Raw genomic sequence first — 25,030 nt, 5'->3', positions numbered from 1 at the left:
AGGTACTTCCTCTGTTGACTGCTCTGTAGGGCCAGTCTAACATCCTCTATGTGAGAATTGGCGTTTGTGGGAACCACCAATGAGAGAGTGGAAGGCAGAACGCTTGTTGTGGGTTCGAGACTTCGTGCGTTTGATGAGTTGGCGTATCAGCTTAGTCTCCTTCTGTAGTTTGGAAACTTGCGTAGAAAGGTTAGAAAGCATTTCCATCATCTGATCGTTTGAATTGCTGGTTGAACCAGTTATGAGAAAGCAGTTGCTGATCCTTCTCTGGTTTCGGCACAATGGTGGTTTGTTTAAGGGCTTCCTCGGTCTCAAAGCATTTTTGGAAGCTTGTCTCCTCGTTTTTGGTTCCTCCTCGGGAGGTTTGTAGATGAGCATGGGTGTGGAAGTGTCTCCACCCGGCCATAGATGCTTCTTGAATTGGTGGTGGTTCTCTACGAGGTTCTCCATGTACGTTAGGCGTTCATCAGCAACAACGTCGGGCCAAACTCCCCATCCCGGTTGAGGTTGGCTTTGTATTGGTATCAATGATGTAACATCAAGCTGCAAATCCCAAAAAAAAAGATAAGTTATTACCATAGACTCATAATATCAACAATATAATAAGCAAAAACAGTTAGAGGACTAATGCGCAAACATAAAAAACGAAGGAGATGAGGTTCTTACATTCTCAACAGCTTCCACGCGTAGTATATCAAGGTAGCTAATCTTCGGGTAAACATGAAGATGAGGTTCTTCGAGTTGCATGATTGAGAGCGAGTCTAAGGGGGTTGGGATTATGGACTGCAGTTCCGAAACGGCTTGAAATGCAAGGAGTTGTAATTCTAGGGGGAATCCCTTGAGCCTGAAAGTTTCTTGCTTCAAAAGATCAACAAGCGTTGCAATAGGGTCCTCGCATTTCAGAGGGATGGACTTGGGAGGTTTCATGCAGGTAATATTCTTGAGGAAAGACTCTCTGCCCCAAGGGTGTAGGCAGAAAGCGTCGACGTCCTGAACCATTTTTACTTACTTCAGAGTAGGCCAGTGGGGTTTGTTGATGAGCGATGAGAACACCATCAACAATTATTATTAGAGCTAGGCGCAGCTTCTTCATCCCTGACATCGTTTTGTCAGTCTCGAGCTTGTGGCGTAGATCAGCAATGGTGGTGTATCTCTTTTTTCCGATCAGCTTGATCCAGTCAGGATCTTTGTGAACTTTGCTCTGGTCTTCCAATTCAGTGTTGTACCCTGCCGGAAAATCTCCACACGGCAAACCTGTGATTGTGCCGAACTCTTGGAGGCCGAAACGGATGGGATCGCTTCGAAAGACTGACCAGAGTGTGTGTTTGTCCTCCACAATTAGTTGTCTGGACAGAAAGGTGTGTATTATTTTACACGAGACAGGACATTGACGTGTTGGGAGCTCAAATAACTTTCCAAAACAAGACTCCCTGATGTACTGGAGCTCCTTGGTGCCCCGGAGAACATGCTGTATGAAAGCTAGAAGGTCCAGTTTGGAATAGATGTTGAGTCGACCGCTGGGGGACCGGTCTGTGGTGAACAGCCTTGGTGGGAGGCGGTGATCTGGTTTGTTGTTTCCTACAAGAATATGAAAAGGTTAGGACCGTAAATGGAAACAATCAGAACAGAAGAACAAAACTTATGATGAAATTCTAAACTTTTGTTGCTTGTTGAACACTAATGAAGAAAATCGAAACTTTTATGTAAAAAAATGGAAACTTTCACAAATTTTCACAGATCTAAACAATTTTAACGGAAGTGAAGATCGACAACTAACAGGTCTTGGAAGTTATTGTCAGAACAGAGAAAAACAAGTACAGGTTTGAAGAACACAAACCTCGCATGTCGGAAAATGATATGGAGGTTTGTGAGCAGGTGCGTGTGATATGGACGTTTGTGATGACAAATCGATACAGAAGCTTGAAAAGGAGAGGAAGAAGGTAGATTCAGGAGGTGGGTAAGGAAGATGATAGAGGAATTAGGGATAATCTCCACCGCGAAAACTAGGGTTCTTAATCTCTCGGCCGCATAAAGTATTAGAGAGAGGGTGCGATTTGAAATGGGGGAAATCGTGTCTTTAGGGTTGCGAACTGGATCTAGATTGGTGTTGGTATAATTGGGTTTAAGTTAATAGAGGTTTGGTTTGGTTTTCAATATAGATCTGGTTTGGTTTAATTTAATATAAGGGCATCGATGTCTTTGACTAACCAAGAAGGTTGCCTCAAGCGTAAAGTGTCTCTACGTGAAATATGAAACTGAAAATGTGTCTTCCAGAGTAAAAAATTCTTTTGAATATTTTGTAAAAATTTAGTAGAAACCATTTATATGGACCCCAAAAACGTAGACCCATAAGAACATTATACTTTTTATTTAATATTTTGATAGATAACCTGAAAAAGGCTAAATACTACCACTTGCGGAATCTCTCAGCTTTCTTTTCCTCCATATAAGGAGCCTATCTTGGCCTTCGTTTGTATTCGTAACTTAGCATCAATCCCTTTTCTTTCTCTTAAATCGTTTACCAAACATATTATCTCCAAAAAAAATCCCCTAAAGAAAGTTCATACTACAAAATGGCCTCAAGTTCTATGAGCTCGTCTTGGACGTCTAAACAAAATAAGATGTTCGAGAGGGCTTTAGCCGTTTACGATAAAGACACTCCCGACCGTTGGCAAAACGTGGCCAAAGCCGTTGGAAGTAAATCGGCAGAGGAAGTCAAACGTCACTACGACGTTCTCGTCGAAGATATTGAGAACATCGAACAAGACTTGGTCCCTTTGCCCAAATACAAGACCATCGATGTTGGAAGTAAATCACGAGGCATCAATGATTTTGATTTGAGGTAAAGTCTTCTTGTCGTTTTAGAACAGATCTTTTAGAATTTGTGGTCGTTTGTTGTTAAATTTATTGTGGCTAAGACCAAATATTTAGAATCTACATTCGTCTGTTGATTTATAGTAAATATATTTAGTGAAAATTGTTTCAAAATTTGGCGGTTATTTGACTAATATGAATTAGTTTTTGTGGTCGAATTATATTATTAACGTTTGGATCCGATAATAATACATCCAATGCTAAAATATCAAATGTTCAAAAAAAAAAAAAAAGCTAAAATATCAAGAAACATGCAGCCACACGTGCACCATCCCTTCTAATTTCTTACATTCTCGTTAAATGGGAATGGGAATGGGAATGAGTCACATGAAATCTAATCCTTATCGTACATCATCACATGCACATTGTCCTCCATTTTGAATCTAACAAACGTGTGATAAGATGCAATGCATGTATCTAGTTTTACAATATATGGTCGTATATGATCATATATATATATAACAATATATTAATTTTTTTTTGTTGAAAAAACAATATTAATATGCAAAGTGATTCTAATTTTGCACTAGTCGGTGATCAACAAAAACAACTTTCATTAAATCAATCCTCAAACTATACTAGTATTCAATTTATAAATAACTCTACCGATTTTCTTGGACAGGTTAATGAAGAATATGAGAATCCAGTGAAGTAAGCAATACTGCCTATAGAGGAGGAATATATTCGCTTGCTGATCACTGTATCCGTTACCTTTTCACTGTGCTACTTTTTTATTTCTTTTATCTTATTTAATTTTTACATCAAATGAATCAAATTACGTAGATATTATGGTTTTGTTTTTATTGATTGATTATTATGTCTTTTGTCAATTTTTGTGTTTTGATTGATAAAATATTATGGCCTAGTTTCGACGCTTCACAAGCTAGTTAACTCCCTGTTTATTACTATTTTTATTGTCTGTAAATCATTGGAATTGCTTCTTTTTTTCCTCTTGTTGTTGCATTAGATTTATTATTTTTTTTTTTTGGTAAAAGCATTAGGTTTATTTTTGTTCCTCTTTTCCTATCTAGTTTTGTGTTACAAACGAATTTCGGTATAAAATTTAACATTTACACAAAAAAATAAAAAAATAAACTAGTTTACAGCGACTCTTCTTCTCTACATATAGGGCTAGTAGTCCGACAAAAGAAAATTCATTTTATAAATAATTAAGAGTACGAATTTCACCATATTCTATATGGACCAAAAAAACGCATACGAAAATCGTTCTAATGTTGCTTAATTTAGAACTCGTATGAAACAAAACAAAAGCCACCTTACCTACTATTTTCGGTATGAAACAAAACAAAAGCCACCTTACCTACTATTTTCGGTGTAACCGCCGTCAACGGTTGGCCGCTACAGCTTAAAATAAAACCAATATAAATTATCCTTTTGTTCTCCGTCGCATATATAAGTAAGGACCATTTAAATTTACAACCCAACAAAAGAAGTACAACACAAAACCGTTTTAACTTTATATAGACAGGTTAAATAATAATATTATTACCTCTAGTTTCAGAATCCTTTATTTGTTTTAATATATTTTTAAAAAGAAGTTTGCCTGGAGATAGAATGGCGAAAACATGGGTAGCTGTGGTGTTGTCCGTGATGCTACTTGTTTCGATAAACTCTGTGGTTGCTGAAGAGGAACAGCCGACGACGGTTGGGCAGAGGATAGACTCCGCCTTGACAGGAGTCACCAATGCATTCAATGAACACGGCGGCAAAGATGCCGTCGAAACCATATCTTCCACCGCAAAGTCCGTTTACGGATGGTTCGGTGATAAAGCCAAGTATGTCTACCATTCTTTAAAAATCCTTTTTTTTGTTGATAAGTTATACTAATTGAAATTAGTAAGTCTGGTTTGCTATACGTAGTTCTCATTTGCTTAGAATATATTGACATAAGTCACATAACGTTAACTAATAAATCGATAAATTTATGTCTCTTATATTTGACATTAAAACATTATGAATGTGTAGTTAGCTAAGCTGGAAAATAACCGTAAGCAAAAACAAAATGTCAGGAATGTAATGCCGTTTGAGACAAAAACTAATATTACGCATTATGGATTTAGACTTTTAGGTTTTGGAGAAAGACCTTCATTTTAGAACCTTCTGATAATGTCTGTATGGATTTTGCTGTGATGGGTAAATGCTCTTGAATATAGAAAGAAACTATATAATTCAAGTCTTAAACATTTATATTAACCTTAGTCTCTTATAGTTATGCTTATGGGTTGTAGGTGTCAAAAGATTCAGATATATCAATCACTTTATATCATTTGTTCCTATGTTCTTAAAACTTCCATAATCACTCTTTAATGTAAGCTTCGTTTATCTTTTGTAGGGAAATGGGAATCCATTCCTAAACGGATGAATGAGTAAACATCTTATAGATGTGATGTGTTTACTTAATGAAAAAAGCTTTACCTATCTGTAAATGATTTTATTTATCAAATCTCGAATGACTAAACATGTATACCTGAATGTATTTAAACGGAACGCACGAGCTTGTCGATTATTCTGCTAATCATATACCGTAAATTAACTAATTCCTTGAGTGTGCTCCACATGATGGGCCAATTGTTATAACTAAAAGGCTCACTACCCAGCCCATTATATGTTGGGTCTGAAAGCCGAAATGATTGTGTGTTGGTGGATGCACCAAAAGCTCAACCGTAAGATGCACACCAGTTATCAACCACTAAATCTCATGGGTCAGAGGCCGCCACGTAAAGACCCAATAAAAGCATCACACGTGGCAAAATCTGAGCTAGTCAAACCGACCTACACCTTAAACTCCGCGCCTTCTTCCCCCAGAGCTGTGAAGAGATAAGCGGCGGTCCCAAATCTCTCGGCTTCGCACGTACGCACGTCACGTGCCGCGATTGCTGACTTGGTTAAAAAGACACGTGGCGGGCAAAGATGCATGGTGCTATTGTTAAGCACCAATTGTAGACGATGAGTTGGCGTGACACGTGTCGAACTCTCACAATCGGTGGGCTCCTCAAAGCATTTCCCTCTTTCTCCTCTTGTCTTGAGGAGTTGCACAGTCTCCCCTCTCCCTCTTGTCTCTCTCTCTCTTCCTTTTTTTTCTTCTTCTTCTAATACGTTTTTTTTTTCGGGTTCAAAATCTTTTGTTTGAATATTTTTTCTCGATGGAGTTGGAGCCAATATCGAGCTGTTGTTCTACCTCTTCGTCTGGCGAAGACGCGGCGGCGAACATGACGGAGCTGGAGGCGGCAGAGGCATTGGCGGATTTGGCGCAGCTTGCGGTAATGCGAGAGCAGGTTTTCGAATCCGCGGCGAGCTGGGGAAGCAAAGGGAAACGAGTTCGGAAGCGAGTCAAGACCGAGTCTCCTCCGGCTGACTCGGAAACGTTACCTACTCCGGATCTAGCTGAGGTCTCTCGTCTCTTCGCTTTCCCCATATTCTTATAACTGTTTCTTTTTCGCTCTAGCTGCTGTGTTTAGATCCAAATAATCGAATCGAATAGACAGAAAAATAGTGTTCATTACAGAACATGATAGAGTTAGTTCTGTCATAATCTTAGGACATGTTTACGCCTATTAGTACAAACAATACTGATGTCATCATCATCTAGAAGTTGTTTTTTGTTTTTTTGTTTTTTAGTCTGAAGAGCTGTTTGGTCGTTTTACCAATTTAAGTTATATAGTGGGAAAACAACTTTATGAACAGATTTGTTTGCTAGAAATAGATATGTTTCACCACAACGAAACAGATGTTTATGTAACAGGAACTGGCAGTGAAAGAAGAAGGAGCAGAACCGATTAGTAGAGAAGTAACTGAAGTTCCGGTTAAAACTGAAACGAATGGTGAAACACCTAAACCAAATCTAGCTTCGACACTAAGGTGTAATAGACCAAGTGGCTGTGGCCGATCCAGGCAGAATTTAAGTGAGGTAAGTTTATTATTTTTGTAAGAGGTCTTAAAGTTTTCTCTTTTAAGTTTCTTTATTGGGAACTTACGATACTGCTTTTTAGGCTGAAAGAGAAGAGCGTAGAATCAGAAGAATACTAGCTAACAGAGAATCCGCTAGGCAGACTATTCGACGAAGACAGGTGGTACATATGGTTTACTAGCTATGATTAGTTCTTTTGGACCTGTAATCGTTAAGGTCTAGATTCCGCAAATTAGCCGCATAAAAGCTTATTGTAAGTATTATATATTATATACAGGCAATGTGTGAGGAGTTGAGTAAAAAAGCAGCTGATCTAGCATATGAGAACGAGAATCTGAGAAGGGTATGTAAAACTACTCGATTTACACATCTCTAGACCGTTGTTATAATAGCTAATGACATCTCTGTTGGCAGGAAAAAGATTGGGCCTTGAAAGAGTTTCAGTCTTTGGAGACGATTAACAAGCATTTAAAAGAACAGGTCAGTATCAGCAACACGATTGCATGCACTACCGTATCTCATGTGCCATTTTACAGGTAGCGAAGTCAGTAAAACCAGAGACAAAAGAACCTGAAGAGTCCCCCAAGCCATCACAAGTTGAGATGTCTACATCATCTACTACTCCCTTTTACTTCTACAACCAGAATCCTTACCAGCTTTTCTGCTGGCCTCATGTTACACAACCATCAAACCCCATGGTGTCACCACTCGAAAGCCAAAACGGTTTCACAGCACCTTTCACCACTAGCGAAGGAGCTTCTGCCAAAGCCATGACCACGCAGGAGAATGGAAACCCCGGTGGTGATGATAATGGGCAGAAAACACATTTCTACGTCGTGCCATGCCCTTGGTTTCTCCCTGCTCCTACTGATCAAAGCAATGGCGTCCCCTTTACGTTTGAAGAACCACAAAGAGTCGTTTCTTCAAACGGGCACCATACCGATGATTCTTCAACAAAACCAGTTGAGGTCACGAAAACTCTGACTAGCATCAAAGAAGAGAACTCTGGTTCAACCGAGACAAGACCTTTGTATGATCTCAACGAATCTGCAGCCGAAGTCCTCTCAGAAGAGGGAGATGGTTTTCCCGTAACAACGCAACAACAAGCTTTTAGTTTCAAGCCTGAAGATGTCTCTGACTCGCCTAATGGAGTCACTCCGCCTGGCCACCGTGTTTTGATGTCTCTACAGGGGAAGAAGCAAGGCTCCTTGGCAGCAGCGGAAGCTAGAAAGAGAAGGAAAGAACTCACTAAGCTCAAGAACCTCCACGGCCGTCAATGTCGGATGCAAGTATGACAACATTACAATATAGATTCATCCTTTTTTACCAGTTGCATTACCACTAAAGGTACTACTACTTCCCTTTGTTTTTGTCCGGGGCATTTTCCAATTGTTTCGGCTTTTCTTTATTTTAAACACCGACGTCACACTGATCCAACAAACAAAATTGGATTACTATTATTATTACACACAAGGTTAGTAGTGTTTTCAAGGGTTTTGTTTTTCACAAAATGTTGTTGGACCATTGTAAGATTCTGTTTGCTTCTCAGTGGAAGTTTTGTATTAACATGTTTTCAGGGCTTTTGTTCCCTTTTTAGAAGACAGAATCAATAAGGTTTTGGAATGAATCAGTTTCCATTTATTATTAACTAGTGACTAAATTATTAAGATATTAAAGAAAAAGCATCCAAGATCCTGTTCTACAATCTCTGAGGCCTCAAGTTTGGTTTACCGACCGAACCAAATGAAGCAATCTCTTGACACCGAACGATCCCAGCAGCTCCACCATAACACAACAATCTCTCGCTTCCTTTGTTCATATTCCACCGCACTTTGTGCATCGCCACCATTTTAGGTGGGAGCCTTTCTACTTTCACTCCGCTGCTACTGTTACTTGCTTCCTTTCTTCTTCCTTCTCCTTCATCCCCATCTTCTTTAATACAAACCAGCGCTCCTCTGTTCTCGTCCTCCTCTATTGTGTTCCCCTTTCCCTTTTTATCCTTTGACTTTGATGCCTTCTTGTTAGTTCCCTCGGGTTCAGACTCTGATCCCGGTTCCTCATCCTGTGCAAAAGCTGTACACATGTAAAGTAAATTAGTTTCAATCAGTGTTTCAAAAAAAAAAGAATGCGGGGCCATCTAATCGGCAAATTAGATCTAAATGAAAAGATTTTTCAATTATTTAGCGGCTCAGAAAATTGGTTTAGGTGTCCGCCTAATCAATAATTTCATATAAGTCGTCTAAATGCCGCCGCCTAACGATTTTTTTTTAACATTGGTTTCAATGGTACAACCCAAACCAGTGCCAGATACGGTCTGAAGGTGCTCAGGAGATTTAGTTTTAAACTGACCTAGAGGCTGACCATCTGAAACAGGAGATTCATTCAAGAGACTTTTAAGGCATCTCTGTTTTTCACCGTTCTCACTAACTAGCTTCTTCAACATGATTGGCACATTAGGCGCTGGACTATGCACTATAAAGGTGGAATCGTTCATTGTCAGACGTCCACAGAGGAAGTGAGGTGTCCGGTTTCTCGGGTCTTTTTCCACTGCTTTGGTCGTAAGCTGTAGACCCCAACAAGACCAAAGAAGAAAATCTTTAGAAAATACACAACACAAGAGGTGCAGTAAAAAAATAAACGACTTTATAAACAGACCTGGAAATGAACAACGGACCCATCTGCAGTGCAGTAAGCAGCCATGCCTGATGACGTTAAAACATTATGTCAGTGATGTGTAATAATAAGTTTTACTTGAGGTGACTTTGTACAATTGAATTTAAGCACAATACATGAAAAGCATTAACCTGTTAGCCGTGAAACTTGAATACTCCAGATGGGGTAAGATGAACAGTTATAGACGCTTAACCCTTGCTGTTTTGTGTTAGGGTAAGGCCTTCCGGTTGCGGGAACATCGTAGGCTACCTTCACCAAGCTTAGGATTCTCATTGTTCCATCTTCAAAGGACAATAATACACATCTGCAGATGAAAATTTGAAAAACAAAGTTTGTTTAAAGAGAACTTTCAAATGATTGATCCAAAAGACTGTAATCAACTGAACAAAGAGAAACGATTTAGTACTTTGGGTCTTGTAACCAATCGAGGCTGTAAATAAACCTTGGTACTGGATGCAAATCCCATAAAGGACGGCATGGATCACTACAGAAAAAAAAAACATAGGAAGCAAGCAATAAGATATGTAGTAACGCAAAATAAATATTCAAAACTTAAAGAAAAGCGATGTAGCTGATATATATGACGTGTACCGTAAGTCCCAAAACTTTAGGCCTCCATGTCCAGCAGTAGCTATTACGTTTGCACTTTCCTGATCACTGTTTTTTATTGAAGAAATTAATTCGATTATTTCCCATTAGAATTATATATGCCCACTTAGTCTCCAACTAAGTGAAGCAAAAAAAGAACGAGAATTACTAATCTTATGGGTGTGATTTCATGTCACTGACCTTTCACCAGGAGCCCATGCAACTGCCCTTATAGGAGAGGTATCTGCGCTAAAGACAAGCAAAGGTCTTGTATCTGCACCCAAAAACAAAATAATTGAAAAGCAAATGTGAAACCAACAAATCACTTCTCTAGCCCCAATGTGAAAAAGGAAACTATCTGGCAAGGAAAAAAACATATCAGATTGTAATACCTTCTGAAGATTTAGTTATAGAAAACTTCCAGAGAGCAACCTGATGCAAAAAAAAATAAAAAAACAGAGCCAAAGCAACTGAGCAATGCAATACTTATTCCTCAATACATTTACACACATATGAGAGATAAAAGGACATAAAAATACGATGTGAAGAAAGTGAAATATAATGTAATAATTACCGTGCCATCGTGGCAACCAGCGAGTAAGAAGTCAGGGTTCCCAAAAGTCGACCATTCAACTGTCAAAGGAATACTGTACGATAACAGATGAGCAAGAATCAATTACATGTTTTATGTGCGCGAGGTAAGAACTGGAAAATGTAAGACATGTACTAACCTCTGTGAATCACCACACTTCAAGTTTGAACATTTGAAAACGGGAGCCAGTTTCACGAAACGAGGATCAGTCGCTTCTTTATTTGAAGACAAATATAGAGCTGATATAGCCTGAGGCATTGGAACATCCCACCTGCATAAAGTTGTTCCATCATTTCGCATAGTAAATGCATTGGGAGGATAAAAGAAGTATCTGACTTACACTTCCAGAGATCCATTCCCCAGCAAGACAGCTAAGTACCCCATTCTATGTTTATCAAGAGAATCATCTGGAGATAAGGGACGCCATTTCATATCCCAGGCAACTTTTCCATTGTGTGCCAGGCATAGTATAACCCTTGGAAGAGCAACGTCTTCAGAGATACCTGCGGATTGTTCGCCTGGCACGTTGTTTCCAACAGCTTCACTATCTTCTGACATGGCCGGTTTGCAAGCTTCTTCAGCACGTTGGGTTTTTGTTCTTCTTCTCCGAACGGGAAGTTTGATATTTGCATTTTCTGAAGACAACACTTGTCCTGAGCTTCCACTGTTGGTTTTAGTTTCAGTTACCGGAAGAGGAGTTTCGGGAACAACTGGCTCTTCCGGATATCGAACAGACAAAGCTTCAACGTATAGAACGTCACCATCAAGCCCAATAGGAAGGTCAGCAGTACTACACTTCCTTTTAGGTCTTCCCCTTGTCTTCTTAGGCTCTGTTGTTGTCTCTACTGGATGCTTTCTAGGCCTGCCTCTCGGCTTTTTAGGTTCTCCTTTATTATTAAACTCAGCGGATGGTTTCTTTTGAGGTTTTGCTGTCTTCTTCCCTGATGTATGGGCGCTATTGTTCTGGCATTTGACATTTATAATGCACCATATCTGAATAATGCCCCTGCCTGAAAGTCGAACGCCTATCTTGTGGCTGTATGATTGAGGCGGATGAGTAGCCACAGCTAGAAACTGCACAACAGTAAGAAAAAAAACTCAAGAGCAATGAAAACCTATGATTTTTATTTATGTAAAGTATCAAAAGTAAAAAATATGAAATAATCACCTCACATTTTGCCAGAGCATCTGGATTTACATGAACTCTGGGACACCACTCCAATGCCCAAACAGAGCCTCCAACATGCATAACAAAATCCTTGCTGCAGAGGTTAATAAATCATCACATAAATGATCATGACTAGGAAACAAAAGGACAAGAGAAGATATATATATACACACAAACATGCACTGTAAGTTTTGCTAGCTAGCCAGAACAAGTTGAGATTTAAACAATTACAGATCATGTAAATCTAAATTATTACCTGAGTTCACCAAATGATGATGATTCATCGTCATCTATCTTAACCTGCGCCAATAATAATAGAGAGTCGAAAGAGCATTACTGTTGAAGCAATGGAAGGTAAGAATCAAGACTGAAATAAAAATGTTTTAGTAGGCACACACCTTAGGAGCTCGTGCAGAAGAAAATTGAGGCAAAGTGTGACTGTTGACATCCTTTGGTTCACAGCCTTGTTCAGCTTCGTTATAGAATCCAAAACTTTTTGGTTCATAACTAAAATGCCTCCATTCCCTAAATGAGATTAGATGATTGAGTATCAAAATCAACGAGTAGAAAACACTGTGGAATCTTTTCTACTAACAATGCAATTCACAATTATCAGCTGGTCTCTTGGATAGAAGAATGAATTATTCAAAAAAAAAAAAAAAAACTATTCATTTGGTTTGTATTTTCATCAGAACACACATTCATGAAATCGAATACAGAAGTTTGCAATGATCTCAACCACTTAAAGCATAGCTTCTTGTCAACGGTATTTATACAGTGCTAAACTAAGATCAACGTTGTATGAATGAATACACATAACTGACTCTTTTACTGACCTCAAGAGTGTAACAGATGATGATAGTCTGTTGAGATCAGTCTTCTCAATATCAATGCCAGCTTCATTACATAGATCACTGATCGATTCCATTGCCTTCAAATGATTTTCAACAGAATAATCAAACAATGATATACTACATCCTTCTTCTCTACTTCCTGAAGGCTCTTCTTCATTCATTGATCCCGTTTTTTTTTTTTAAAGTGTTCAAAACTCCTCCCTGGAACATAAGTTGTAGATCAGATTACCAGTTAGTACGAAGCACGAATTGAAGCTTAGCACATTCATCCCCGGATAATTCTTACATTAGATGAACTTTTAATTTCGATAAAACAGAAAGCGAGAAGAACTAGGGTTTAAAAGCTTAACGAAATTAAGGACAACACTTGGAGGAACAGAACAGAACTCACCGGCGACAGGCGGGGTACAAGTCTTTGGATGCTTTTTTGCCTCTCGACCAGAGATCGAATCGTGACTACTGAAATTTAGTACCTATAGATATTAGTTATATTATGCTTGATTAGGTTTGGGCCGTTAACGGGCCTCCAGGCATCCTTGTCCAAAAAGTTATCTGATAACCTCGCGATTACATGGAGATATATTTCTCAAGTGGCTGTTAATTTATACCAGCAACGACGAATCAGAACAAAAACTAAACGTCGATTTAATGTTAGCAACGAATCTTAGATGGTTTAAAGACCGATTAAGGATGAGGTGTGTGTATCTATCTGTTCCAGACATAAACAGAAAGGAAGCTTGTCTTGAAAACACCTTTGTCATTCATTAGCTATTCATAAAATTACATTACAGACTCTCTAACTCGACTAATAACTTGGTCAGCTTTGTGTCTCAAATGAACCCACACAGCATACAAAAAGAGTTCCTTTCATTCCTTCTCCCGGACCTTTTTTACTTAGACAGAAGAAGCCGACGACAAGAACAGTATCTCACATAAGAAGCCTTCCAAACAAAGACAGTAAAGCGAGAGGAGACCCAGCTATGACTGTCCCCAAGACCTGTGTTATAAGATGTCATCCAAGGTTTATCAGAAATATAGCGTATAAAACAATGCAGTATGCTTAAAATCATACTGATATATCTAACGATGGGTCAAAAAGAATCAAGAAAATGGTTTATGCACGACCAATCCTTAAGAGAATTCTGCACAGCAAGTACATATATACAGAGAGAAAGAAAGCCAATAAATCTAAAATTCACAATTGCTGAAAATTTAACATCGATCCAGGTAATGAATCACTCACTATTAGATGGTGTTTTAGAACATGAGTTGTTTTTGGGACACATGACATGAAAGCTCATTACCAGTTTCCTATATACCTCTAATCCTCAAGACAGACAAGTATATCACTATCAACTATACACACATTCCACAAATCTTTTAGACAAAGCAACAAAAACCGTTTAGTTTGCATTCACCGAAAGTAGCAGTGATCATACTTACCCGATACTGAACACGCTCATAGGATCCAGAAGCTGCTGCGACTGCTGCTGCTGCTGATGTTCTTGTTGTTGAATGTCGTCTAAGGGCGGCGGCAACGACATAACACTTGGTGAAACAGTACTCGTTGCTGATGCGCCCTTAGCTTCAATAAGCCGCCACATGTACCAAGAAGCCACCGACCTGTACGGCCGCCACTTAACACAAAGCTGCTCCATTTGCGAAGGCCGAGGCAACTCCTCCAAGTTATACAACATCTGAACGCCTTTCCTAGCCCCGAGATCATTAACCGGCAAAACATCAGGTCTGTGCAAAGAATTGATCATAAACATATGAACAGACCACGACCCGATCCCATTAACCATCGTCAGCATCGTGAACAGAGACTTATCATCCATGCTCACAATCGCGGAATCGGACAAGATTCCGTTTTGATACTTCCTAGCGAGGTCGTGGAGGTAGCTCGCCTTCCTTCCCGATACTCCTATCTGACGAAGCTGCTGAGGGTCCAAGGCCAAGACCGTCTCGGGGACGACGACGTGCTCTCCGCCGCAGAGAGCGACGAACCTAGTGTAGATCGAGTTCCCGGCTTTCGCGGCGAGCTGCTGGTAGAGGATGTTGCGTATCAGAGCCAAGAAGGGAGTCGGGAAGGACTCGAACGAAGGCGGAGGGTAGACGTCGATCAGCTCCACGAGCAGCGGATCCGCGCTGCGGAGATGGTGAATCGCCGCCTCGAGCTCGCCTTCGCACGTGAGGGGGCGCGCGTGGATTCTCGGGAGGGTTACGGCGCGTGACTGCGACGGTTTACCTTTAGCTGCAGCCTCCGCCTTAGCGTCTTCGCCGTCGTCGTGCGTGAGCTTCCGGATTTTCCGGGGACGAAGGGGGATTTTGGAAGGGGGAGACGAGACGTTGCCTAGTTCCGTGATCCGTCGGGTGTCGATGGTGGTGGATGAGACGATATCGCCGGAGACTTCGGTTGAATTGACGGATGCGCCGTTTGATAGCGGCGGAATTAGGGTTTGAGTCTCGGGTTGGGGAGATTGTGGCTGAGACGAGGATTGTTCGCCCATGTTGTGAATCGATAATTCAGGAGGATGCAATTAGGGTTTTTGGAATTGATTTAGAAAGAAGAGGATTATTGTATATACTTCTCCACGTCTCTCGAGTCTGACTCTGATCCGTCGTTGTATCTTCTCTGAGGCGCGCCTTTTGTGAGATTGACCCTCACGCTCCGACGACCAATAAATGTGTTTTATTAGGTCACAACTACTGGGCCATTTCAAAGCCCAAACCCGTCTTGTTAAGATTTTTAATTATTCAAGCCCATTGATCCAGTTATTATTTATTCACATATTACATCAGTAATCTCCTTAGTTGTATTTGCAAGGCCAGTCTTGGGCTAAGCTAAACATTTGCTAAGTTTTTGAAAAAATTACATGCAAATAGATCTAAAAAAGAAAATTTAGGCTCCTAAATCTGTAAAATAAATGTTTTACATGATAATAATTCATTGTTGCAAAGAAAAGAGAGAATAATTTATTATTGATCTGTTATTTTTTACGAGAAAAACTATAGTTATATGCCAATGTTATCGTTTACATGGTGTTCAGTGAAATATGAGCAACAATGAAACATACTCCACTGAACAGAAGAAGAGATACCTTTCCTAGTTGTTTAATCATTTTTTATGCCCCGAAATGAATTAAACATAAATTACCTATAACTTATTGTCTCGAAGCTGAATCTGTAATTATTCACACATTACATTTAGTTTATAGTAAAAAAAAAAAAAAAAAAAAAAAAAAAAAAAAAAAAACATTTAGTTTATAGTAAATATCTATAACTGGTTCTTTGATGATGGTAATTCATTCTTGATCTGTCATTTTCGTATGCTTCAGAACAACCCATACAGGTATTGGAATTGAAGACTGAAAATATCTTCAAATAAACAAATAAAAAGCATCGTCGACGTCGACTGTAAGATTCCAACTAAAGAAGAAGTGGGGACAACAGTGAAACAGAAAGCTTGTGTCGGGATCCGGAAACGTTAACAAGAGAACATAGGCACGTACACGTGAGAGATGATGACGAGACAACCAATGAATATAAACAAATCTACAGTTTGGGGTCAGCAAAATAGTATTTTTATATGTGAAGTAGGGGATGAACCAGAAGAACCTATGAATCATAACCCCCAATAAGACGTGTTTGGTGTGATATCTACTGTCTTTTTTTGTCGTGGCCTCATTCACCACCTAATTAGATTTCTCTCGATTTAGAGCTCATTCAATAACAGAAAAATAGTATAATAAAACTTCGTCTCAATTATGCATGTCTTCAAGGCAAGTGTAAAACCGTTTCTGTTGTTTATTGCTTTTGGGTATATTAAAGCTTTTAGCTAAACTTTCCACTACATTTGTCAATTGTCACCTTTTTTGTTTAATAAAAAGAACTAGTGTATTGACGTATTGTCAATATGGGAAGTTTAACTAAAAAACACTTAACCTAATATAAGATATGTTCTTAGCTTATAACTAAAAACACTAAAAAACGTTTTCTAAAAAAAAAATATAAGAGACGTTTCTTATCGCCTCAAATAATCATGCTTTAACAATTCTAAATGGGTCTGTCCCATTATTCATGCTCTTAGTCACTGCATGTATAAAATATCTTAAAAATAGATGGTTTACCGGAACAACAAAGATGGAATTAAACACAAGCAGACAAAAGTGGTATTACGATTTATGATATATAAGCTACGGCCACCTCAACCTTGAGTGCGTTCCAATATGTGGGACGAGTTTGATAAATTTGAAGATAAAGTAATAGTTATGAAAATTGAAGTGCAATAGTTTTTACGTAATTAGTTACTCTGCAGAGACGCATATTATACGAATGAGTATCTAAAAGATAGATAAATTAGATGGAAAAAAAAGATAGAAAAATTAGTTGGAAAAAAAAAGATAGATAAATTAGAGTATTTTTTAGTGGTCGTATATGTAATATGCGAACATGCGTCAATGATGATTCGTTCAAATCTTATATAAAATCCATAGAAATCGAAGCGATTATTACTTAGATGAAACTTCTAGTGGATTGTATTATTTGTTTCAACGAATCTATTAAATTGAAAATGTTTTTAAATCAAGATTTTTTTATTATTTATAGAACATAAAAAATGGAGAATTTGCTCAATATACAAAATACTAATGGAAATGGAGAATATATCAGTGATTTTGACATAATTAATTCACTAACATTTAGGCAAAGAAAAGTCCAGTTTTAACCTTTCAACATACAGGTTGTCTTGTTACCGGTAGATATGACATGGTGGTTTAGCATAGAGACCGAAGGCAACACACCAATTTATTTACCATATGCAGAAAAAGATAACACACTGTCAAACAGAATGGAAAACAAATATACAGTATAGTAAGTAACTTCGAATATAACATAATCCTATAGATAATGCAAATATAATATAGATGTAACACAACATGCGTAAATAATGAACCACCGAATCCTCCTATAGTCAAACCCCTACTTAGTAAATCTAAACCCTAAGTAGGATCCTATAAACTCAAATACAATCTATAAATTACATTTAAAATCTCATTTACTTGTTCAATAAATAATACATAGTATGAATCTTATATAAAATAGTATATAAATGTATGTTTTATTCAGATTAGTTGAGCATATCATATGTAAAATAGTATAAAAAGAAATAAGAGCATTTGTTGATGAAAATAACATCTTTGAACTAGACATAATCCTAACATTTGTGAAACATTAGGATGAAACTAAATTTATATTACAAACAATCATACATAAAGAAAATAATATAAAGAAACGTAAAGAATAGAACACTATATCTAATACTATAGTAACCTTAATAAATAACCGCAATAAAGAATACATACTATACTATAATTATGTCGAATATAGTATAGTGTGCAATTTCATCTTCTTCACCTCATCTTTTTTTCCAGACAGTAAAGTACACCATTGTTATTCTTCATCACCATATAAATTCGAAAAGCATGACACATCCATATATTCACCGGTCAAACGTCAAACATTAATTGAGGTTCCATTCCATCGTTTTCACACGACCATCGTTCTTAGAATCCGAAGAGCATCTTTTCCCGTCACCGATCAAGCTTTCGTAAACGGTCTTCTTTTTAACACAACGTCGCCAATGAAGCTATCGATGACATCTCAGTCTCCTTCAATGAAACTATTCACCTTCCTCAATTTTAATAAATAAAAACTTATGAGAGAGTGATGTGTGAAAAATATAAGGCCACAATTTATTGTTTTACATTAACCAGTTATTAGTTAATATAATTCTTGTTTCAGATTGCACCGGTTATGAAGAAAAACATAATCGCATTATTATATAAAATACACTGTCTATATGTGGATTTTAGGTCAATTTGTTAGATATTGAATTATATATATTTTTTGTGATACAGAGTGCAATTTCCCATAAAAAAATGGAGAAAAACAAAAATCTCCACTTAATGATATTTTGTTTCTGTTCCGAAATTTCTATAAAAGAATCAAAGGAGAAGTGTCTGTGAGGTCGAAAACTCCGAAACTGTCAGCGTCTCTCCACGCATTGGCTCACAACCTACGACAGATTTTTTTTTTTAACAAAAGAGAAGAGAAGACATCTCCCATCATATAATTCCTCCAAATCAAAATTCCCACAGAAGAAAGATTACGATTTTTTTCAGAAAAAAGAGAGAAGAAAGATGAGTTTCAGGGAGGAGACGGAGGAGGGAAGGAATGATCTTCGGCGACCATTCTTACACACGGGAAGTTGGTACCGGATGGGTTCCAGACAGTCTAGCATGTTGGAATCATCCCAAGTCATTCGAGACAGCTCCATCTCTGTCTTAGCTTGTGTTTTGATCGTTGCTCTTGGTCCTATTCAATTCGGTTTCACTGTAAGACAAAACAATCACATCTTTCTTTAATTTGATCAATGGAACGGAACTTATTAGAATGGGGGAAAGTTCTTATTTTTGTGTGTTGGCTGTTCAGTGTGGTTATTCTTCTCCAACTCAAGCTGCTATTACTAGGGATCTTGGCTTAACTGTATCAGAGGTACAGCTTTCTATCTAAGACTCTTTTTTTTTTTTTTTTTTGCTCAATAGTAGTATTCTGACTCTTGGGGTTTCTTTCATGTTTAGTACTCTGTGTTTGGGTCCCTATCCAATGTGGGTGCTATGGTTGGTGCAATTGCAAGTGGTCAGATTGCTGAATACATTGGAAGAAAAGGGGTAAGATAATCTTGTTTCTTGATTATCTTCTTTCTTGCTGTATCTTAATCACTGTTATGTGGTTTTCTTTTTTGACAGTCTCTGATGATTGCTGCAATTCCCAATATTATTGGCTGGCTTTCAATATCGTTTGCCAAAGTAAGTTTCTGATGTTGTTGTTGGTCTGTCTCTCTAACTCTTAAACTCATTCTTCTTCTTCGGTTTAGGATACTTCTTTTCTGTACATGGGAAGATTGTTAGAAGGTTTCGGCGTGGGGATCATATCTTATACGGTAACACTAGACCAGACTAGCTTCTTTGATTCCAGGAATTAATGTTTTATTTTGGAACAAAGTAAAATCAAATCAATATATATTATTTACACAACTTTGAATCTGGATTAATTTTAGGTGCCTGTATATATAGCCGAGATCGCGCCACAGAACATGAGAGGAGCCTTAGGTTCTGTAAACCAGGTTTGTCAAGTTGCTTCATTTTTATTTTTGCATGTTATGAGCTGATTGTTTATATTAACAGTAAACATTGGTTGTTATAGCTTTCTGTAACAATTGGGATAATGTTGGCATATCTACTCGGTCTCTTTGTTCCATGGAGAATTCTTGCAGTTTTGGGTAACTCTCTCATTACAATTTTTTTTGAACTTTTGTTTTAAGAGAAACCATATACGGTCTAATTCACTTTCTTGATTGTCTTCTTTTGTCTTTATAAGGAGTATTGCCGTGTACATTATTGATACCTGGTCTGTTTTTCATCCCTGAATCTCCTCGGTGGCTGGTAAGTCCTTAGATCCTTATTTTGCCTATATCCTTATTTTATTTATCTTTTTTTCTTGGTGTTCAAAAAAATGTAGGCAAAAATGGGTTTAACAGATGATTTTGAAACTTCGTTGCAAGTTCTTCGTGGTTTTGATACTGATATCACCATTGAGGTTAATGAGATCAAGGTATTGGCTCAAACATGACCGCTGGTTTCAATGAGTTTAGGATTTTGCTAAAAATGTCTTCTTTTTTTTTTTTTTTTTTTTTTTAAATATACAGAGATCTGTGGCATCATCTACCAAACGCTCTGCAATTCGGTTTGTAGACCTCAAGCGTAGGAGATACTATTTCCCACTAATGGTACACTTACTCTTACCTCCTTCTGGAGCTAATTTTGTCGAGAAACTCACATGTTTCCTGTGAATTTTGTGTTACAGGTTGGTATAGGACTTCTTGTACTTCAACAACTTGGAGGAATTAACGGCGTCTTGTTCTACTCGAGTACAATCTTTGAATCTGCAGGTAGAGTCAAATGTTTTTCTTGGAATGTTCCTAAGAGAAGAATAAACAAATATCTTTATGCTGCCTGCTTTGTTCCCATTTTATTCACTTAGGGGTCTCATCAAGTAATGTAGCAACATTTGGAGTTGGTGCTGTTCAGGTAATATAACATCCCTTCAATACAGCTTTAAATCTAGGAGACATTAGTTTCCACTTCTAACAGTTGTGTTGATTCTAAACCAGGTAGTGGCGACTGCAGTAGCCACATGGTTGGTGGATAAATCAGGTCGCCGACTTCTGCTCATGGTGAGGATTTATTTATTTGACACACACACATATATATATATATATATATATATATCTAACAAACTCTGTGTAAATGCAAGCAAATGATTTAGCTTTTCCTCTTAAAATACAGATCTCTTCTATAGGGATGACGATTAGCCTGGTGATTGTAGCAGTCGCATTTTACCTTAAGGTATTTTAAATTTTCTCCTGAAATGTAGGGTTTCAAGTTAACTCTTGAGTTTGTCATCTCTTGTTAGGAATTCGTATCACCTGACTCGGATATGTACAACATTCTAAGCATGGTCTCTGTTGTTGGAGTTGTGGTAATTAAGTTTTGTTGTATATATATACATTCTTGCATTGTTATTACCAAATAATAATTTTCTTCTTTACATCTTTACAGACTATGGTTATTGCTTGCTCTCTAGGGATGGGACCAATTCCATGGCTGATAATGTCTGAGGTACATTACCTGAATATTAGATGTTAACATCAAAAACAAAAGGGGGTCTAATTTATTACTAATAGTTATGATGTTGTAAAAAAAAAAAAACAGATTCTTCCAGTGAATATCAAAGGCTTAGCCGGAAGTATAGCAACTTTGGCTAACTGGTTTGTCTCGTGGTTAGTCACAATGACTGCAAATGTGCTCTTAGCTTGGAGCAGTGGTGGAACGTTTACTCTCTATGCTTTGGTTTGTGGATTCACTGTGGCTTTTGTGAGTCTTTGGGTTCCTGAGACCAAAGGCAAAACGCTTGAAGAGATTCAAGCTTTGTTCAGATGATTCAAGAGAAGAAGAAGAAGAAGACAGCATTCTTTTTTCACTTTTTGTTTTCTTTGGTCATTACAGAGCATTCTTTTGTCCTTGTCTACGACTTTCATTTGTGCTTTGTTCAGTGTCTTTCTTTGGACATTGATTGTATAATGTGTTTATGTTGTAAAGCATTTCATTTTGTGTGTGTAATCTTTCGGATTAGCAATATATTTATATTAATTATGTATAAGAGCTGAGTTTGAGAGAGTGAGAGTGTATGATTTGATGTTGTTTGTTACAGACGCTATGAGTCTTTACACAACAGTTTTCCATGAGAGGGAGACTAATTAAGCCAGAGAGAGTGACGAAGTAAAGATGGCGAGAGAGAGTGATGAAGCAGAGATGGCGAGAGGGAGAGAGTCACGAAGCAGAGACGATGTCGAGGGATTTACGAAAGAATATGATTGAGCAAAAAATAAGGCTTGAGAATTGGAAGAAGGAGAGACCAGTGGTAAAGACGGATGAGATTGAATTGCTTAGAAATGAAGAGATAATTGAAAGCTATGATATAAAATGGTTTATGGAAAGGGGACTTTGTGTGGATGACTTAAGAAGAAGAGACGTGGTAACAATAATGTGTTTCAGTTTGAATATACCATACCATGTACTGTTTCTCTTTCGTGTTTGGAGTTATAAGAGCATGTACAATGGTCTATGAATTCAAAACCATACTTTACACATTTTTACAATCCACCTGATCATCTCTTTCTTCCACCTATTAATTCAACACACATATAAATTTTTTCACTATAATGATTTTATTTAATAAAATTCTAACACCCTATCCCACAAATTTTAATTCATATTATTATTTATATAATTTTGATAGTTAAATAATAATAAAAATTGATTGTAACTAAATGAAATAACTAAAATGACATAATTTAATAATTTTAGGTTTATTTTATTTTTATTCTTTACTATTTTTTTAGAAAAAAACCTAAAATTAATATTATTAAAACAAATATACCATATAGTTGAGGTCCTGAAATTTAATATTGATAAAATATAGAAATTATAATGAAAATGACATTTTTATTATATATCCAAATGAAATGAAAGTAGTTTCTATTTATAGATCATTAAAAATAATGAATTTTTGATATAATTTTTATTTTGTAGCAAAATGTTTAAATATAAAATAATTAAGTTTGAAATATTTGGTGGAAATAAAAATCATACAAATCTGAAACACCAATCACAATAGAAGATGTAGAAGAATGAGACTCATTTTATGTTCTTTCAACTAGTTGAAATGTGAATTCACGTATGCTCTCTTTTAATTCAACACCCTCCTTACAATGGTTTAATCAGTTGAATGGATTATTCAACAGGTCCATTGCTGATGGTCTAAGAGATTAAGGGCATGATTGGTTTCCCCAATACCATCCGCAAACGCAGTGACTGTTGACGTTTTGCAACAATCAATCAAACCGCTCTAACCCGTTTTAAACCGCATTAAACCTCTTAAATTCAAAAGCTAGTTCCATCTAGCGTTTGTGGTTGCGGGTTGGTAATTTTTTTTTCTTTTTTTTTAAAAACAATATAAAGACAAAAATAAAAATTTTAAATTGAATAATAGAAATACTTAAAAATATATCTATTATATTTTAATTTATATTTTAAATATTTAAAATAAAAATATTTTCAATAATTTTTTAAAAATTTTAAAAAATTTAAAATATAATTTTAAAAATATAAGTTTATAAATATAATTTTATAAATTTATTATAAAATATAAATATTATTAATTTATTATTTAACCGATGTTATATTTGGTGGTTAACCAGTCATAAGTATCCCGCAAACGCACTAATTTCTAACCGCAGTACCAGTCGTACAAATCCCTTAAAACCGTTTGAAACCGCAACCACCCCAATCCGCATACTCGCACAACCGCAACCGCTGCGGTTACACACCAGTCATGCCATAAGTCTTACACAAGCCATAAATATATAAGGGATTAAGTCTTAGCATAAAGACATCCATACATGAGTCAAAAACACATTTTTTTGAAGTCTTAAGAGCATAATCTGAAACAAAAGCTGTCAACAATTCTGTTTCAACATTTTTTCCTGCTTCTAAGTCTCTATTCTCTGTTTCAACCATGGAATCAGCAATTCAATATCATTTTTTTCATCTCTGTCAAACAAAAACAATTCAACTTCAAATTCAGACAACCAAATAAAACTAAGAGTTAAACAAGTTGTTTTAACAAGCTTGAAGCTTCTTTATACCTGATAACAAGAGCTCCTTGAGTCTCTGTTTCCTTGATAAAGTATTGAAGTTGACATATAAATAAAGTAATGAAATGTTTGTTTCGGATTTGTTGCATTATTGATAATAATGAATAACATAAATGTTAATCAAGACACAATGGTTAGTATAATCAGTGAACTTTTGTCTTTTTATTATATTTAGTTAAATCCGGCCAGTTGAAATTAATATGTTGTTCACTTATTTTTTTTTTCTATTTGGGATAAAATAATATTACTGTCCACAAAAAAAAAAGAATCTAAAACTGAAATTAACTTTCTGATTTTTTTAAAAAAAATATCGATGACAAACCATTCTTTAAAATCTGATCCTAGTGAAAAAGTCGTATGTTCCTGAAGGAAAGAAAGACAAATGAAAAAAGAATAATTAATCTCCTAGACAATATTTGAGAACTGATTTCCCATGTCTCATCACCACGATGATTTAGAAAGAAAAATGATTACATGGACTTCAGCTAATTATGACATGTATATTTATATTTAATGGTATATATATTTTTATTAAGTTTTTTAGAATAAGGTAATACCTTATAAATCATTATTAATGAACAATAAATAATATAATAGTAAAAATAGAAATATAATAATATTTAACAATTTTCGGAATTTATGTAATTTAATTTTTATATTTTTTACATTTTTTATTACAAAAACAAATCGTCAAACATTTACGCAAATTTTTAAAAAAATTAATTGTAATTTTTTAATCCCGTTACCACTATTTTTCTTAATATCTACAAATTTTAGAAATACTATTTAGTCTTACTTTTGTGATAATTATATACCTAACCAAAATTTTCTCTCAATTTAATAGGATTTGATTAAATATATTTTAACCAAAAAGTAGATGAAAAATCTTTCCAAGATTGTAGTTTTAAATATATACATATATTATTAAATATATATATTTAATTATTTGTTTTTAATTAATTTTTAAGTTATTAAAGTAAAATTTAAAATGAAATATTGTAAGAAAATAATAAAG

The 25,030-nt window shown here is 36.4% G+C and overlaps 5 protein-coding genes across 7 annotated transcripts; 3 read left to right on the top strand and 2 right to left on the bottom strand.

The window, feature by feature from the left end:
- Window positions 1–2,458: 2,458 nt before the first annotated feature.
- On the top strand, window positions 2,459–3,784 carry LOC106401811 (protein RADIALIS-like 5). The gene is made up of 2 exons (XM_013842410.3): window positions 2,459–2,842; window positions 3,497–3,784. The coding sequence occupies exons 1-2, from the start codon at window positions 2,574–2,576 to the stop codon at window positions 3,522–3,524; spliced, it is 297 nt and encodes a 98-aa protein (XP_013697864.1). The 5' UTR covers window positions 2,459–2,573; the 3' UTR covers window positions 3,525–3,784.
- Window positions 3,785–5,678: 1,894 nt separating this feature from the next.
- On the top strand, window positions 5,679–8,429 carry BNAC05G15020D. The gene is made up of 6 exons (XM_013842408.3): window positions 5,679–6,284; window positions 6,638–6,802; window positions 6,885–6,962; window positions 7,080–7,145; window positions 7,217–7,282; window positions 7,339–8,429. The coding sequence occupies exons 1-6, from the start codon at window positions 6,039–6,041 to the stop codon at window positions 8,095–8,097; spliced, it is 1,380 nt and encodes a 459-aa protein (XP_013697862.1). The 5' UTR covers window positions 5,679–6,038; the 3' UTR covers window positions 8,098–8,429.
- LOC106401809 (general transcription factor 3C polypeptide 2) lies at window positions 8,413–13,200 on the bottom strand. Of its 3 annotated transcripts, none has more exons than XM_013842403.3 (16): window positions 13,069–13,200; window positions 12,660–12,878; window positions 12,222–12,348; window positions 12,080–12,123; window positions 11,824–11,917; window positions 10,996–11,729; window positions 10,795–10,926; window positions 10,638–10,710; window positions 10,456–10,495; window positions 10,265–10,337; window positions 10,067–10,132; window positions 9,882–9,959; window positions 9,607–9,779; window positions 9,458–9,504; window positions 9,152–9,365; window positions 8,413–8,875 (listed from the first exon to the last, which is right to left on the bottom strand). In XM_013842403.3, exons 2-16 carry the CDS (start codon window positions 12,836–12,838, stop codon window positions 8,502–8,504), a joined length of 2,448 nt encoding a protein of 815 aa, XP_013697857.2. In that variant the 5' UTR covers window positions 12,839–12,878; window positions 13,069–13,200; the 3' UTR covers window positions 8,413–8,501. The 3 variants fall into 3 exon arrangements, with proteins under 3 accessions (XP_013697857.2, XP_048612654.1, XP_013697861.1); XM_048756697.1 differs by lacking the exon at window positions 13,069–13,200 and adding an exon at window positions 12,964–13,048; XM_013842407.3 differs by lacking the exons at window positions 12,660–12,878; window positions 13,069–13,200 and having other exon boundaries at window positions 11,829–11,917.
- Window positions 13,201–13,414: 214 nt separating this feature from the next.
- LOC106402190 (DNA-3-methyladenine glycosylase 1) lies at window positions 13,415–15,358 on the bottom strand. Its single transcript, XM_013842873.3, has 2 exons — window positions 14,121–15,358; window positions 13,415–13,674 (listed from the first exon to the last, which is right to left on the bottom strand). Exons 1-2 carry the CDS (start codon window positions 15,185–15,187, stop codon window positions 13,656–13,658), a joined length of 1,086 nt encoding a protein of 361 aa, XP_013698327.2. The 5' UTR covers window positions 15,188–15,358; the 3' UTR covers window positions 13,415–13,655.
- Window positions 15,359–18,689: 3,331 nt separating this feature from the next.
- On the top strand, window positions 18,690–21,956 carry LOC106401714 (sugar transporter ERD6-like 4). Its single transcript, XM_013842276.3, has 17 exons — window positions 18,690–19,072; window positions 19,170–19,232; window positions 19,319–19,408; window positions 19,487–19,546; window positions 19,615–19,680; window positions 19,798–19,863; window positions 19,944–20,019; window positions 20,118–20,182; window positions 20,259–20,351; window positions 20,446–20,526; window positions 20,604–20,688; window positions 20,781–20,827; window positions 20,911–20,973; window positions 21,086–21,145; window positions 21,213–21,278; window positions 21,359–21,418; window positions 21,512–21,956. Exons 1-17 carry the CDS (start codon window positions 18,878–18,880, stop codon window positions 21,737–21,739), a joined length of 1,464 nt encoding a protein of 487 aa, XP_013697730.2. The 5' UTR covers window positions 18,690–18,877; the 3' UTR covers window positions 21,740–21,956.
- Window positions 21,957–25,030: the final 3,074 nt, after the last annotated feature.

Source organism: Brassica napus, chromosome C5 (genome assembly GCF_020379485.1).
Source record: "Brassica napus cultivar Da-Ae chromosome C5, Da-Ae, whole genome shotgun sequence".
NCBI lineage: Eukaryota > Viridiplantae > Streptophyta > Magnoliopsida > Brassicales > Brassicaceae > Brassica > Brassica napus.
Note: the sequence above shows the minus strand (reverse complement) of the source record. Positions and strands in the feature narration are given on the sequence as shown.

Bases quoted from the DNA above. Each gene is read 5' to 3' on its own strand.
- BNAC05G15020D (XM_013842408.3), top strand. From the start codon at position 6,039: ATGGAGTTGGAGCCAATATCGAGCTGTTGTTCTACCTCTTCGTCTGGC. The intron at 6,285-6,637 runs GTCTCTCGTCTC...TTTATGTAACAG, and splicing joins CTACTCCGGATCTAGCTGAG to GAACTGGCAGTGAAAGAAGA. The intron at 7,283-7,338 runs GTCAGTATCAGC...GCCATTTTACAG, and splicing joins ACAAGCATTTAAAAGAACAG to GTAGCGAAGTCAGTAAAACC.
- LOC106402190 (XM_013842873.3), bottom strand. From the start codon at position 15,187: ATGGGCGAACAATCCTCGTCTCAGCCACAATCTCCCCAACCCGAGACT.
- LOC106401809 (XM_013842403.3), bottom strand. From the start codon at position 12,838: ATGAATGAAGAAGAGCCTTCAGGAAGTAGAGAAGAAGGATGTAGTATA. The intron at 10,496-10,637 runs GTAATTATTACA...TTTTTGCATCAG, and splicing joins CTGGTTGCCACGATGGCACG to GTTGCTCTCTGGAAGTTTTC. The intron at 8,876-9,151 runs GTCAGTTTAAAA...ACATGTGTACAG, and splicing joins TTCAGATGGTCAGCCTCTAG to CTTTTGCACAGGATGAGGAA.
- LOC106401811 (XM_013842410.3), top strand. From the start codon at position 2,574: ATGGCCTCAAGTTCTATGAGCTCGTCTTGGACGTCTAAACAAAATAAG. The intron at 2,843-3,496 runs GTAAAGTCTTCT...TTTCTTGGACAG, and splicing joins ATCAATGATTTTGATTTGAG to GTTAATGAAGAATATGAGAA.
- LOC106401714 (XM_013842276.3), top strand. From the start codon at position 18,878: ATGAGTTTCAGGGAGGAGACGGAGGAGGGAAGGAATGATCTTCGGCGA. The intron at 19,233-19,318 runs GTACAGCTTTCT...TTTCATGTTTAG, and splicing joins TTGGCTTAACTGTATCAGAG to TACTCTGTGTTTGGGTCCCT. The intron at 21,146-21,212 runs GTATTTTAAATT...ATCTCTTGTTAG, and splicing joins CAGTCGCATTTTACCTTAAG to GAATTCGTATCACCTGACTC.